The 13,831-nt window shown below is 45.4% G+C and overlaps 1 protein-coding gene across 3 annotated transcripts; it reads right to left on the reverse strand.

Moving 5' to 3' along the window:
- Nucleotides 1-591: 591 nt before the first annotated feature.
- Nucleotides 592-13,438, reverse strand: LOC310755207 (uncharacterized protein). Of its 3 annotated transcripts, none has more exons than XM_083597615.1 (10): nucleotides 13,280-13,438; nucleotides 12,792-12,884; nucleotides 12,007-12,141; nucleotides 10,618-10,842; nucleotides 10,091-10,242; nucleotides 8,561-8,667; nucleotides 7,501-7,568; nucleotides 3,198-3,682; nucleotides 1,402-1,570; nucleotides 592-790 (listed from the first exon to the last, which is right to left on the reverse strand). In XM_083597615.1, the coding sequence occupies exons 1-8, from the start codon at nucleotides 13,383-13,385 to the stop codon at nucleotides 3,336-3,338; spliced, it is 1,233 nt and encodes a 410-aa protein (XP_083453741.1). In that variant the 5' UTR covers nucleotides 13,386-13,438; the 3' UTR covers nucleotides 592-790; nucleotides 1,402-1,570; nucleotides 3,198-3,335. The 3 variants fall into 3 exon arrangements, with proteins under 3 accessions (XP_083453741.1, XP_083453740.1, XP_083453742.1); XM_083597614.1 differs by having other exon boundaries at nucleotides 3,340-3,682; nucleotides 13,280-13,400; XM_083597616.1 differs by lacking the exon at nucleotides 12,007-12,141 and having other exon boundaries at nucleotides 3,340-3,682; nucleotides 13,280-13,400.
- Between the last annotated feature and the right edge of the window lie 393 nt (nucleotides 13,439-13,831).

Genomic DNA, 13,831 nt, shown 5'->3' on the forward strand with positions numbered 1-13,831 from the left:
TTGACCTAACAGAAAGTTTGATATAGTATTGGTGCCACAAAGTCTGACTTATCTAGGTTGGCCTGGGATCTACTAGCTCCTCCCAGGTGTAGGTAAATTCACACCCTGCCCCACAGATACTGGCTCCCTTTGATCCCTGCCTACCTCCTGTCACATTGGAGGAGCAGTAGCTCTTTATGACTGTATGTAGAACAAGACACCTCGTTACTAGGCAAAAATGAACCAAGGTTTATGCAGTGGAGACCTACCCCCCACAGCTGCATTCAGGAAAAGAGTGACAAGTGAAAACAGCTGTGTGCATAGTCAAGACTGGCAGCTAAAACACGTAATGGTTGGTATTTTGTCTTTGTCTGTCTGTCTGTCTCTCTGCGCTTTAATACAATACTAGTTAATACTTCCAGCAACCCACAAAAGGGACATTACCACCCCTTCCTTTAAAATAGCAACTACAGAAGAGACTTGAGGGGCAGGGGTGGGGATTTTTGATATAAGAGAGGCTTCTTGAAGGCTAAGAAGTCTTCATTAGCTCTAAATGTTCAACTGCTATCCATTTCATCTCAGGAACTGCACAGTGATTGTTTTAGACAGAACCACAGGATAATGTCTTTATTGTTTTCAACATAACAGACCTAGTGGATTCTGCAAGCCTCTTGTTGAAGGAGCCAGGAGGCACACCAAAGCCAGTTAGGATGCTGATGCTGCCGCCGCCGCTTTTGCCTTTTGTTCAATGCGCTTCTTCCGAGCCAGCAAGCGCCTCTCCCGTTCAAATTCTTTCATGCGCATGACATAGCTACAGGAAAGCACACAAGTGCAGGTCAGAGCAACCGATACTTCTCCCCCCCAAAAAAACCCATCCTCGCATTCTGTGGTTTCCAGGCCAAAAGATACTAGCTGGCTTGAATCCCTCATAAAAGTTTTCTCCCTCCCCACTTGAACATTCTTCTATTCTGCAGAGACATCTGTAGCATGTATATGGATATCTACCTAATGCACCTTTCCCCAAGTTGTCATCTGCTGATATGGGATCAGTGAGATACCCTACATTCTACTTAGTATTCTCTCCTGATAGGAAAGCTGTCAAAAATATTTGCCAGTTTAGAAGTCTCTTGAACCTGGAAAGACTTGTATGAAGACTGGTGAGATGCTTTGAGTGAAGGAACTCAAAAAGCCAAATCAAAGCTCACTCAGCATTAAGGAAGAATAGTTAACAGATCAGTATATAAGATTTCACCCTACCCACACCACCAAAGGGGTTGTGACACAATAACTTTCCCTGCCCATATGCTACCTGTTAGTCTTGCTAAATTCTTATGGTGGACAGAGAAAAAGTGATACAGGAGTGTTAGCAACAAGCTAACTTGGAAGACTGACAGGAAGAAGGGAGGCATAGCTCTGACTTACTCCAGGTGCTCACAGTAATCCCAGTCATGACGCTCGTGTTTGCACGCAAAGATATTTGGAAATTTGTCACGTTTGCACTTCGCCCACTTAAGGAAGTAGTGTGCACAATAGTCTCGCATGTCAAGAGGAAGCTGAGCTTCATTCATCTGCTGCTCTGTTGCTATCATTACTGCATGGGAAAATGGAAGGGGATAAAATGAACAGAAGTGAGGTCAGGATCCAGGCAGGGTCAACCTGATCAACTGTCATCAACCCGTTTGAAACCTCTGTAGTGGCTTATGGCCTTTGGAAACCTGATCTGCAAATTAGATTAGCTATTAAAGTTGATAGACCATTCCAGTATAAATCCAAGTGCTACATCCTCACAGTAATCATAGCTAGTCAACACCAGTGAAAGAATTCAGAGTTCCTGCCCTGCACTTAGAGCTGTGCCTTAAACCTTATTTAAGCATATTTTAAACAAACGCATGACCTTTCTGTAGAGACAGCACAGTCACTCTCAAATCAGACATCTCAAGGAGCAGGCGCAGCTCGCACACTAGCTTTAACTGTACAAATGCACTATGGCCAATGCAGAAACCTGGACATCCATGCTCAGGGCTGAGCCCAGGTGAAGTCCAAATGGCAAAGCTGTGACTTCAGGAGAAATGTTACCTCATCCAACAAAGGCTGAATCCCTATTGCCTGGTCTGCCTTCTAACTGACCAAGAGCACCTCTGCCTTGTTGGGATTAACTTTCAATTTGTTCACTTTCATCCAATCCATTACTAATGACAGATGGTGGTTTTGAACCAAAGAAGCTTCCGTGGATTTAGCCGAAAAGGAGAAATAGAGCTGAGTGTCATCAGCATGCTGCAGACACCAAACCCCGAAACTCTAGACAACCTCTCCTAGCAGTTTCATATAATTGTTAAATAGCATGGGAGACAGAACAGAACCTGAGGGGCACCACAGGCCTGCAGCTAATGCGTGGACTGAGGTCCCCCAACACCAACTTCTGGGTTCACCCCTCCAGGAACGAACAGTCCCATCCCAGCAAAGCGGCCCAGAAGGGTATCAGGGATCTAGCACACATGTGGTGCCTCTCACATTTCTCACGTCCACATCCTCAGGAGGCTGTACAAAATGAAAAGTATCTATTAACACTGAACAAGCAGGGGCCAAAGTTACACCCACCGGATCTAAGCTATTTCGTAAGCAAACCTTTATTTTTTATTCCGGGAGGCAAACATGCCCCCTTCACTTTCATCCTCGCAACCACCCTGGAGGTAGGCACTAGCCCGGGATCATCCGGCGAGCTTCACAGCCACCTCCGGATTATTACTATATTTTACAGTTATGCAACACCTTTCATCCCAAAGCATTTTTACATAATGCCCTGTAATGGATGTCTCTGTGGAAGTGTTCTCATGCAAGAGTGAGAAAAGGAAGGATTTAAACCAGGCATAGGCAAACTCCGGCCCTCCAGATGTTTGGGACTACAATTCCCATCATCCCTAGGTAACAGGACCAGTGGCCAGGGATGACGGGAATTGTAGTCCCAAACATCTGGAGGGCCGGAGTTTGCCTATGCCTGATTTAAACCATGGCAACGCGACAAACAGCTGTCTTTAAATAACACTGCCTCAAACGTGGCTCTCCGGCGATGCTGGCAGATAAGCAGAGAGAGCCCAGCTCGGGAAAGGGTGTCTGTGTCCAGCGTCACTCCGGATCTTCTGCCGCCCGAGGCGGTCGCCTCCCCTTGGCTCCTGGGCCGGCCCTCGCACCCCCACCCACCCCCGGGAGAGAGAACCTACCTCGCAGTGCGGTGGCGAGGCCTGCCTGGGGGGCCAGGCTGGGCTTGAGGGCTGCGCCAGGCGAAGGCGGAGCCAAGGGCTGGGTGACCTTCGCCTTCCCCGTCTCCTTCCCTCCCTCCCCGCTCAGCTCAGCTCGGCTCACCGCGTTCCTTGCGCTCCTCGGGGAAGCCGAAGTGGGGGTCGAAGGTGGGCATCTTGACCGGGTCCGGCTCCACCTCCGCGTCCCATAAATACCGCCGAGCCAGATGAGCCCCCATCTTGGCCGCCTCCAACCCTCCTCCTGAGGTTGCTCTTGCTATTTCCCGCCCCGCCTTTCCACCATTCCGGAAGCGGAAGTAAACCCCCCTTTAAAAAAAGGCTTCCGGTAACAAATGCATGCCGCTGTCGCAGAGCTACGAAACGGGTAGAGAGAAGCATCGTCTCTGATGATGCCATTTCCTGGTTCCGCGTGAGGCGCCATTTTAAAATACTCCTGGGCAGCTGACCTGAAAAATAAATGGAGAAAAACCACACTTTTAAAACTTGGCTGTTGCTGGACACCAGCATGCTGTCCAGTGAATGAATGATGTACCACGAAAGAGGGCGGTTTTATTTCTCTTCTAAACTTATTTCTTGCTAGCGTGTGGAATTTTTTAAAAAAATGGTTTTCCAACATCCGCCTCGCTATTGCAAATCCCAATGCAGAAAACGCCGCACATTACCGCCATATTGCAGGAATTGCAGGCTGTGTCTTGGAGAGAGTAGCCCTCCAAGTGACTATTGCAAACTGAGGGTTATGCGAAAGTCTAGTTTGCAACAACCGAATAATTCAGTGCAGTGGTTACACTTCTACTGTGGATTGGGAATTGGGCTGAAGCTAGAATTTCAAGGCATGTGGTGCTGAGGTTTTTTTTTCTTTTTTAATCTTTGTAGCAGACATAGTATGCCCCTCCCCCGTGTAAAATTGCGATCTCAAATAAAAAAGAACCTGGAGACTTATATATACATGTCTATTTTTTTCTAGCTCTACAGCCATTACGATCTACATTGCAGTGGGAAGAGTAGCCAAAACGGATGCCTCTGCTTTTAACATTTTCAGCTGGGAATATGTTGTGCTGCAAAATGTGGAACTTAACACCTTAGATTTCAAAAAGTAGTTTTGGAACTGTAGTCATGTTAACATGTATTATAATTAACTCAGTGCAACTCAGCAAACACCTCAGCAATGCCATCTATTACTTTTGTCGTCACACTGCAGTAGGGCTGGGAAAGTAGTAAACAATCCTGGAAGTGTAGTTTACTGTTCTATTCCCAATGCAGGTTGAAGGATTTTGCTGATAAGAGTGCAGTAGCCTATAGCAGCTCTGCACTGTAGTCCAATGTTAACATTGTAGGACAGAGGTGAGATTGGAATCCAGTTTGGATTTGGAGGGGGGGTCCCCAGTGCCTCTCAATTTGCAGCAAAAGTCATTTTACTTTTAACGGGGGGGGGGGGGGAGACCTCCTCCCAGCAGGTCAATCACTCCATTGCATACTGATGCCTTGTGCTCCATTGCCTTGCATGCAGGCTGGCTGCATTTTTATATGTTCAAAACATTTTTTTTTCTAATGCATGAAGTAAGGCCCAAGTTAGAGCAGGGGCTTATGTCTTTGATGCTAATTTTTCTTTAATCTCCCTCAGCCAAAAGCTCTGTATACAGGAGCCGTGCTTGTATACTCTTAGATAGTGCTACACTAGGAGTTAACAACACAGTACCGGCACGCTCAGTGTCTACTGAGACATTTCCTGATACTCACAGGGTCCCCTCCCCCAGCTGAAATTTGACTTGAATGAATAGATTGAATCAGTAGGCTGAAGGGCTGAAAATTGATTTGAAGGAATCTGTAAGAATAGGTTGTTGAGTGTGCTTGGGTGTCTTGTGTACCCATCAGTCCAAATAGGTTGGTGATCCCTGTAAGCAGTTCTAAAAAGACTCAAAAAACTCATATTTTCCCCATTGTGATTTTTAATTTTGACACCAAACTCTGAACATATGTAGCCTTATGAGGCTTTGCCCTCGGGTGGGAAAAATATTGCGCCTGGGAAAGGGAAGTGGGAGTCAACAGACACTCAAGGAATAGCTTCGGAGAAAAGGCTTTTATTTCTACCATCCATGAACTGGTAGAAGGAGCAAGTGTGATAGTCCACAAAAGCATGCACAAAGTTCACAGTCATGTGCACAAGCATATATACCCCTTTCCAGTTCCCTCCCCCTTTCTCCTCCCTCAGGAGTCCTGCCCATGAGTTCCTCTGAGCATGAACAGAAAGCTGTCTTGGGACTATTGGACTCTTGGCGCCCTTCCCAGGAAAGGGGTTTCAGAGTGTTCAGATATGTTTCAATCTCTTATTCTGGCATGGTTCCCGGACAGAAAGCAAGTTGCAATGTGGTTCTTTAGCAAGGCCAGAAGGCATGAGAAAGGCCTGAGAAACAATGGACTGTTCTCTACATTTGTTACAGCAGAGCGGAATGTTTCTGATGCTTAGCTGCTGAGAAAATGATTTTGAAAAGCTTTGAGAAGCTTTGAGCCTGCTTTGGTGGGGGATGACTTCGGGCCTAGGTGAGGTCACCTGTCCTCATCTTCCTTCACATAATGCTCAAAAGAAGTGAGATACACTCCTAGATATAGGTTATATAGGACATCAAAGACTTTAAGAAAGAGTTGATACCTCGGATTAGCATCACAGCGGCTTCAGACATGGTTATAACGCTGCCAGTTTATATGTCTATGCACTAGATTAAAAGGACCACTTACATGTCCTTTGGATGACCTATTCTAATGTGGGCATGAACAAACTCCTGGGACTATCTCCAGGTAGGTGTTTACTTGATTGATCAATTGGGAGGAGTGATTCAGCGAGGCTTTGTGGGTGGTTTGCTGTTTTTAGGAATAAGAATTTTGAGTGGAAAGTATTCCACAAATTTTCAGATTAACACAAATTGGATGGGATTTGTGGGGTACAAACAGGAAGATAAGGTTAGAGCCCAAGGGCCCAGGAATAAAGTGGGAAAGCACTCACTTAGAAACTGTACTGTTGAAAAGGTCCTGAGGATTATAAACAATGATAAAGCATTCTACATACAATACCACTTTAACACCGTGGCTTCCCCCAAAGAATCCTGGGAACTGTAGTTTGTTAAGGGTGCAGAGATTAATTAGGCGTTTCCAGCAAGTTTAACAAACTACAGCTCCCATAATTCTCTGGGGAGTGGTCAATGAGTGCTATGGTGTGGATGTGACCACAAGAACTGCAGTTGCTATTATACATTTAGTAAGTCTATCCCTGGTGCTTTTACCCATATGCTAGCAAGGTAGGAGGTAGGACCCTGAAAAGAACAATAGGTAGAACAGGGAAAGCTATCTTCTCATGAGGGGATGATATGAAGCAGACTGAACAGTTTGTTTGTGAAAGACATAACTGCAGACTAAGCCTGTGTTCACACTCCCGTTTATGGTGCACTCACTGCATTTCCAGTGCTAAGTTACCGGTATTTATCTGTGTTCATATAACATTATCCAAGTGCTTATGTTTCCTGTACTTTCTTACCAGAGGAGGGATTCACCTAAGGGTCTTGTCCTTGCCCTGTGCAAGGACTTCCATGTGTGCAATGGGGTTTCCCCTCCTTCCCTCTTGTGCCCCTCTGATATTGGCTCTGGGAGTTGGGCGAACCCTCAGAACAGCACTCCAATCAGTGTGAAGCTGGTTTAGGAAACAATGCTTCAAACTGTAACAAAGTACAAGATACATATGCATGTTGGATAACATCGTGTTAAAATGGATTTAAAACCCAGCACTGGAAATGAAGTGAGTGCCGCAGTAAATGGGATGGCGAACACATCCTAATGTGTTGTTTCTTAAATCAGCTTCATCCCAGTTGGATGCCTTTAGTCACTCCTAATTCATCTGCAGCCAAGGTGGGAATACCTTTGCGTAGTGTTAAGACAACCCTGCTGTGGAACACCCTAACTGAGGGCTTGCAACCATTTTCATTTGATAGGTTAGCCAAGAGTTCCATGTATTTGGACAATGGTTGGAGGTGGCTGTTGCCCAAAGACATCTAGACAACACATGCCACACTAATGATGGTCCCAAACATCCACAAAGCTTTGGTCATTTAGGGAATATCCAGCTATTTTTAAGAGATGTGAACTCCTTGAAGCTTGTGTCAAGGATCCCATATAGAAATATCTCCTTCTTCATTATTTTTTTTTTAGCAAATGCAACCTGTTGGCTTCTCACAGACAAAGTGGACTTTTAAATTACAGTCAATGTCATTCCAATTACCCTCCTTATAAAGGACAGCACAGTTTTCCACACCATCATTGTTGTTGGGCTCTCCTTGCCTCCAAAACCTGTAACAGAGAAGCACAGTTAGTACAGAATTGTGAAATCACTGCAGAAGAGACTTGCTGAATTCTGTGGGTGCCTTCTACATTTGTAGGGAACCAAAGTTGGGGACCGCCTGATCACAAATCAGACCTCATTGTGCTCTGGAGAACAAATATACTATACAAAGCTGGTCAAAAAGGGAGGGATGACATGGGAGAGTGAAAAAACAGGAGGAGGGGTAATGCCTCAAAGTGGCAGTGAATGATAACCATGTACAGTGGTACCTCGGACTAAGAACTTAATTCGTTCTGGAGGTCCGTTCTTAACCTGAAACTGCAGCTCATTCAGACTTCCTTTTGTGCCATATTTCAGCTTGATACTTGAAAGCTCTGTGTCTGAGCAGGGGGGAGGGGGTGTTGGTCCCTGGGACAACCCATGTTTTACCTCTGAATTGGGGCAAACCAATGAAAACCTGCTTGCCGTTTGCTCCAATTCAGTGGTAAAATGTGGGTTTCCCCAGGGAAAGCGCCAGGACAAAGAACAAACAAGCAAGACTTTTGGACCCAGAGCTTTATAGCCCGGACCTGTGCCTAGAAACACAGCACAAAAGTCTGGATGAGCCCTGTATCTAGGAAAGCAGCTAGAATAGTTGATTCAGCTGCTTGAGCAGCTCCACTAGATCAAGTCAAGGGATTGGATTCTATGGAAGGAGCGTAACAGAAAGAAAGTTTCTTTCCCCTCCATCCTTCTACCTCCCAGAAAAGTAATAAACAATGTGGGATGTTGCTCTGGCCAGTATTATGCAATCCTCTCTTCCCACAACAGTCCCCTGAGCTGCATTCCACATTGTTATTCCCCCACCCCATGACCCCCTTGAGAAGCTTTCAGGGGCGCAGGGGGCTGCAGGGTAAAAGAGGAATGGCTATGTGGCTCCTGGGAATTCCTGACACCATTCTGCCCCCTGCCATTTCCCTGTAAGGGGTCCAAAAAGAAGAGCTAGGCATCATCCACATACCTTTCTGTTGGTGCTGATCCATCAACCCACTGCCACGCTCCCTCGTTCACTGCATCACTTATGCCAATCCAGACCGAGGTGAGCTTTATTTTTGTAACCACAAAATTCTAGGAAGAAAGACATGTAGCACCTTCACAAATGCTGTAGCACATGAAATCCATAGTCTGCCTAGCTGCAATATGTTGCTGTGATAATAATGCATTCAGGAGATTGGCCTGAATGATTGCTCAAGAATTCCGCCACCCCAATCCTGTGACTCAGTCATGGATTCGAGCCCCTCGTTGGGCAAAAAGATTCCTGTATTGCAGGGGGTTGGACTTGATGATCCTAGTGGTCCATTTCCAGTCTAAATTTCTATGATTCTCTGCCTATACTTGCATATTCCTGTTTGTTCTAAGGATTGTCACTGTTGGCCCGAGGGTCTCCTCCATATGACCAGTTTACTGAGCATTCATCATGATTTGCTTGCACACAGCTTACATGGAGATTAGGCTATGTCTAGTCTTTATTCAGCATTTATTCTGGTTTGTAGGACCTACACATTCTCTTTGAAAACTACAAAAGCCTGTTTTTTCTTGCACAAGGGTGGATTTGTTGCACTAGGGTGACAAAGGACTTTAATCAACCTTAGTGGTGCACACCTAAATTTCTGGTGTACACTTGAATCTCTCCCACAAAATAGGGACCATCTGGAGGCACCCTGAATGGCTGGACTTTTGCCTCCATTTCTGCTCCCTGCAGAGGATGATGCTATCAATTTGTGGGTGGGTAGGGGAGAGAAACATCTATGTCGCCTTAGGCTACTTGGAGGGAAGGTGGGATATAAATGCAGTAAACAGATAGTGTCAGGAGTGCGTGCAGGAGCCAGGCCCTGTGACCAGTAGGGCTTCGCAGGACTGGGGCCTTCCTAAGTTTGTTCTGGAGAGGCAAGGTGCGGCCGCATAGGTGAGGCCGCTTGGTAACTCACTGCACCTAGTTGCAAGAGCCGGGAAGGGATATAAGGTCAGCATTTCCCTTTGGCTCTTTGCCACAGCAACTTGTTTCCTGCTTTGCTGCGTTTGGCTTCTTGCTTCCTGACCCTCAGACCCTTGACTTTGTGACTCCTTGCTTCTCGACCCTCGGACCCTTGACTTCGTGACTCTCATTCCTGCTCCCACCCCACCATCTTGCCCCCGGTCCTGACGTCCTCCGCCAGGACTTCAACCCATAGACTGGACCGCGACAAATAGAATAAGCGCAAGACCTGTAAAACTTGCCCACTCAGAACTGATATATGTGTGACAATACGTTAGCTGATTTTAAAAATTAAAAATGAATTACCAGAGTGGTGATGTATTTGCTTAGGTTTCCCTATCCTCTTCTCTACCCATATATTGCCTAGGTCGAGGAAAGCAACAGCTAGGAACTGGAAGCTGCTTGAATTCTTAGGAAAATCTGGTTTGGATAGAGTATAACTACAGGGCCAAGCAAAAGACAGTTTTATGAATGAACAGAGCAAATGCGCCTTACGACCAAAGGTGCTGCTCAGACCTGCTCATGCTTGCTGTTAATAATGACAAGGTGGGAACTGATAGTAATGCAGAATTTTCTGGCATCTTCCCATCGTTTTACGTCTTCTGAGTAGTAGTAGCAGCTTCCTAGAAACTCATGCCAGGATAAAGGGTCAGTCCTCCTGCAGATTTCTGAAAGAGGGAAAAGTTTTATATGGAAACTATCAATAATAATAGTGGCAGTAAAGGAAAGATTGATTAACTGGAGTGCAAGCTGAACTGTAGCAGAACAGGAACAGTTCTGATTGCAACAAAGATAGGATGTCTCTTTATACATCGCTATCTGGGATTAGAACCACTAAGATGGCAAGACACATCTCAGGGTTAGGAATTGTCATAATGTGGTCTAAAACATGGAGGTTGGGATGTTCCCCCCTCTACTATCCCTGCACGGAGCCCCAGTTTGTCAAATAGATTTGACCAGAGGTTTCCGTGGATAAATTCTGTTCAATGATGCTTTTTGCTTTTCTATATCAGTTGCTTACATCTTGTTCCTCTCGCACATACCTCTATTTTCCAATGCATTTATTTTTCCATCCAATTTAGATATTTGTTCCTCCACTCTTCTATCAGTTGCTTCGCTCCTCTTGTAATTACGTTCTTCGAAAGCTTTAAGTTCTTTCAGAAAAGTGGTCTTCAATTTGTCAGCTGTTAGAGGGACGATTGAAACATCACAGCTTTCCTGTGGGCAGCTGGTATTCAGCTTCCCAAGCTCAGAGAAGATGGCGGCATCTAGAAGGGCAAGAGATGGGCATCATTGCATGAGCCACCCTGGAGCCCCACCCCATTGCTGCTGTTTCCTCCAGAGGCAGGTCTGCAGTCAGACATTTTATTGGGAAGGAACCTAAGCATACAGGGAAGGGATCGTTACAGAACAACAGGAATGCAAAGCCAATATGTGTAAAGTTATTTAACATTACAGTGGTACCTCGGGTTACGAGCTTAATTCATTCCTGAGGTCCGTTCTTAACCTGAAACCGTTCTTAACCTGAGGTCCCACTTTAGCTAAGGGGGCCTCCCTCTGCTGCCACGCCGCCACCACTGCGTAATTTCTGTTCTCATCCTGGGGCAAAGTTCTTAAACCGAGGTACTACTTCCAGGTTAGCGGAGTTTGTAACCCAAAGTGTTACAAACACCTGAGGTGTTTGTAACCTGAGGTACCACTGTATTAAATACCAATAAAATGAAATGTAATTTCATATTTTAGAGAGAGAAAAATATGGGTCAGTTATCCCAGTGCCTTTGCATTCACAGGCCAGTTTACGTCTTCCCAGTTCACTTCTTCCTGAACATTTAAGTAGCATGTTGCATGCATGGCCTTCCTTATAACTTCTGTAGTAAAAATACTAGATGCTTCTTTTCAAATGAAAGCTAAATATTCAAGGTGGGGAGCTAGAATATATGTGAAGAGCCCAGCCCTGCCCATGCAGCTCACTCTATAGCCACAGCCTGCGACAGAATACAGGGGATTCAGTCAGGAATTCCCCATTTCCCTCTGTTGGTCACACTCTCTGACTTGGGAGTGGGACTGCTGGGTTCTGTGAGGCACAGAGCCCCTCCAATGGTACTGTGACTGGCCTTGCACTTACCAAGGCTCAGCCAAAGGGATTGACCTACCCCCCCAACTTTCCAGTGTAATTACTGAGATCTGAAACTTGCGAAGATGACAGTCTTGGGAGATGACAGCCAAACCACAGAGAGACATGAAGCTCATTTGTTTATACGCAGCCCTTCCTTTCCTTCCTTGCTGCAGCACCACGGTACACCATATACGTGTACATATACATCTTCTTTCCCTTTTGAGTCCCAGTCCCTCATTGCTTTTATCTCTTGAAGCTGGGGTGCTCCACAGTGTGTCTTGACAGACATGAACACCCCCCTACTGCTTGCACTCACGCTGTACGAGGAGAATGATGCCGATCAGGAGACCAACAAGAGCCAGGAGCAGAACCAGGCAGTTTCTCCAACAGCCTTTCCATTGGGCTGGAGTTAAGGTCCATTGGGCTTGAGTTAAGGTGCATTGAGTTGTGGCTGGGTGGAGAGAGAGAAAGAGGGAGGGAGAGAGATTTGAAGCAGCTCAGAATGGCAACTCCAGGAAAAAAGAGAAACCAATAGCAAGCAGGCTGCTGCTGCTGCTGCTGCTATGGTGAGGCATTGCCAGTGCCACAAAGGCATTCAGGATAGCATGCTGGAACTGTGGAGAAGCTGGGGTAATTGTAAGGGTGATATAAGCTATGCTGTGGATACAAAAAAGCCATGGTCTGAGTGATTGTCTGCAATATGTTAACCAGTAGGGTTGCCATACGTCCGGAATTTCCCAGACATATCTGGAATACTGCAACCAGAAGCAGTGTCCTGGCGGAAATCAGCAAAATGTCTAGTAAAATCCAGATGTATGGCAACCCATGTCAGCAGTGTTGTCATTTTTATTTTTATTTGCAATTTTGCAAAAAAAAAAAAAAGAAGAAGTTTGTGTCCAGATTTTCACTTTTTGAAATATGGCAACCCTATTAACCATGGCTTATAAACTATGGTTAGCTATAATTAACAAGGCCACCGTTACAAGGCCACAGTGTGGCAACTGTAATGTACGCATAGCTGCCATCCCAGTCTTCCCTTATGCATAATAGCCAACAGAGGGCAGCAACACTGAAGCAAGCAAGGATCCGTCCTTCTCATACCTGGTGGTTCAGGCAGTGCCTTTGGCTCCTCCATTTCCTGAGGCACCGAGATGCTGTCATAGTCGCTCTCTTTGTCAAAGTCTTCATATTCGTCTAGACGGGGGTGTGGACAGAGTTAACTTTGGGAATGTACCAATACGGATATCAACGGGAGCTGGTACACTCCTCTTCCCAGTTGTAGGTGAGCTCTGCTTCCCAAAATCTTTCCCCCCCTGCTCTTGAATCTGAGTCCATGCCTATTTCTTCTTCGCCCCTCCACCCATGCTTCAGAAGGTGGGCTGTCGCTTCCCCCCACCCCAAAACACATCCCAAGTTTATCTAATTAACTTTAGTCCAGCACCTTATCTTTTAAAGCAAACTTCAACTGTCCATTTGCTAAGCTTGAGACACTTCTATCCCAGAAGGCATGGGTGGGTGGAAGGAGTGACTTCATAATACATAGCACCTCCCTTGCTCCCCTGCTGACCATATTTTAGCAAAAAAAATACCTTCTACAATTCCAGTTTTCCTTACGGGTTGTTGGGGTAGGGGACGGCAAGACCCATACAGCTGGAGATCTTCTCCTCTGCTTGATACTCCTGTGTCATCATACATGGTCTACACTGAAGAAAGTGAGATGCTCACTTGAAATACAAATCTTCCTCCTGCTCTCAGGTTTCATTTCATCTATTTTCTTTGGTTTCTCTTCCTTTTAAAATGGTTTGTGGCAGATTCAATATCTTGGTATATAAGGGAACATCAGCTGTGTTTGGGTTACACCTGAGCAAAATTAGTGAGAGTTAATTTTCTCTTTTTATTAATAAATATACTTCTAGTCATATATAAATATTGAAACATAGAACATAGAACCTAAGATAAGCAATAGCAGTCCATTAACATTTATTTTATTTATTGTAATTTTATTTATGATAATAAAAAACAACAGTGACTGAACAATACATAGTTCTCCATGAAGTGTAGGAGTAGAAAGCAATCTAGGCCACATTCACACCACACATTTAAAGTACTTTTATGCCACTTTAAACAGTCATGGCTTCTTC

This window comes from Podarcis filfolensis (genome assembly GCF_964270895.1).
Source record: "Podarcis filfolensis genome assembly, chromosome: 2".
Lineage (NCBI taxonomy): Eukaryota > Metazoa > Chordata > Lepidosauria > Squamata > Lacertidae > Podarcis > Podarcis filfolensis.

Excerpts from the sequence above, each read along its gene's own strand:
- LOC310755207 (XM_083597614.1), bottom strand. The coding sequence starts at position 13,385 with ATGTATGATGACACAGGAGTATCAAGCAGAGGAGAAGATCTCCAGCTG. Across the intron at positions 10,843-12,006 it reads CATCATTCTCCTCGTACAGC|ATGCCGCCATCTTCTCTGAG; the intron begins GTGAGTGCAAGC and ends TTGCCCTTCTAG. Across the intron at positions 3,683-7,500 it reads TGCTGTCCTTTATAAGGAGG|GTCAGCTGCCCAGGAGTATT; the intron begins GTAATTGGAATG and ends TTTATTTTTCAG.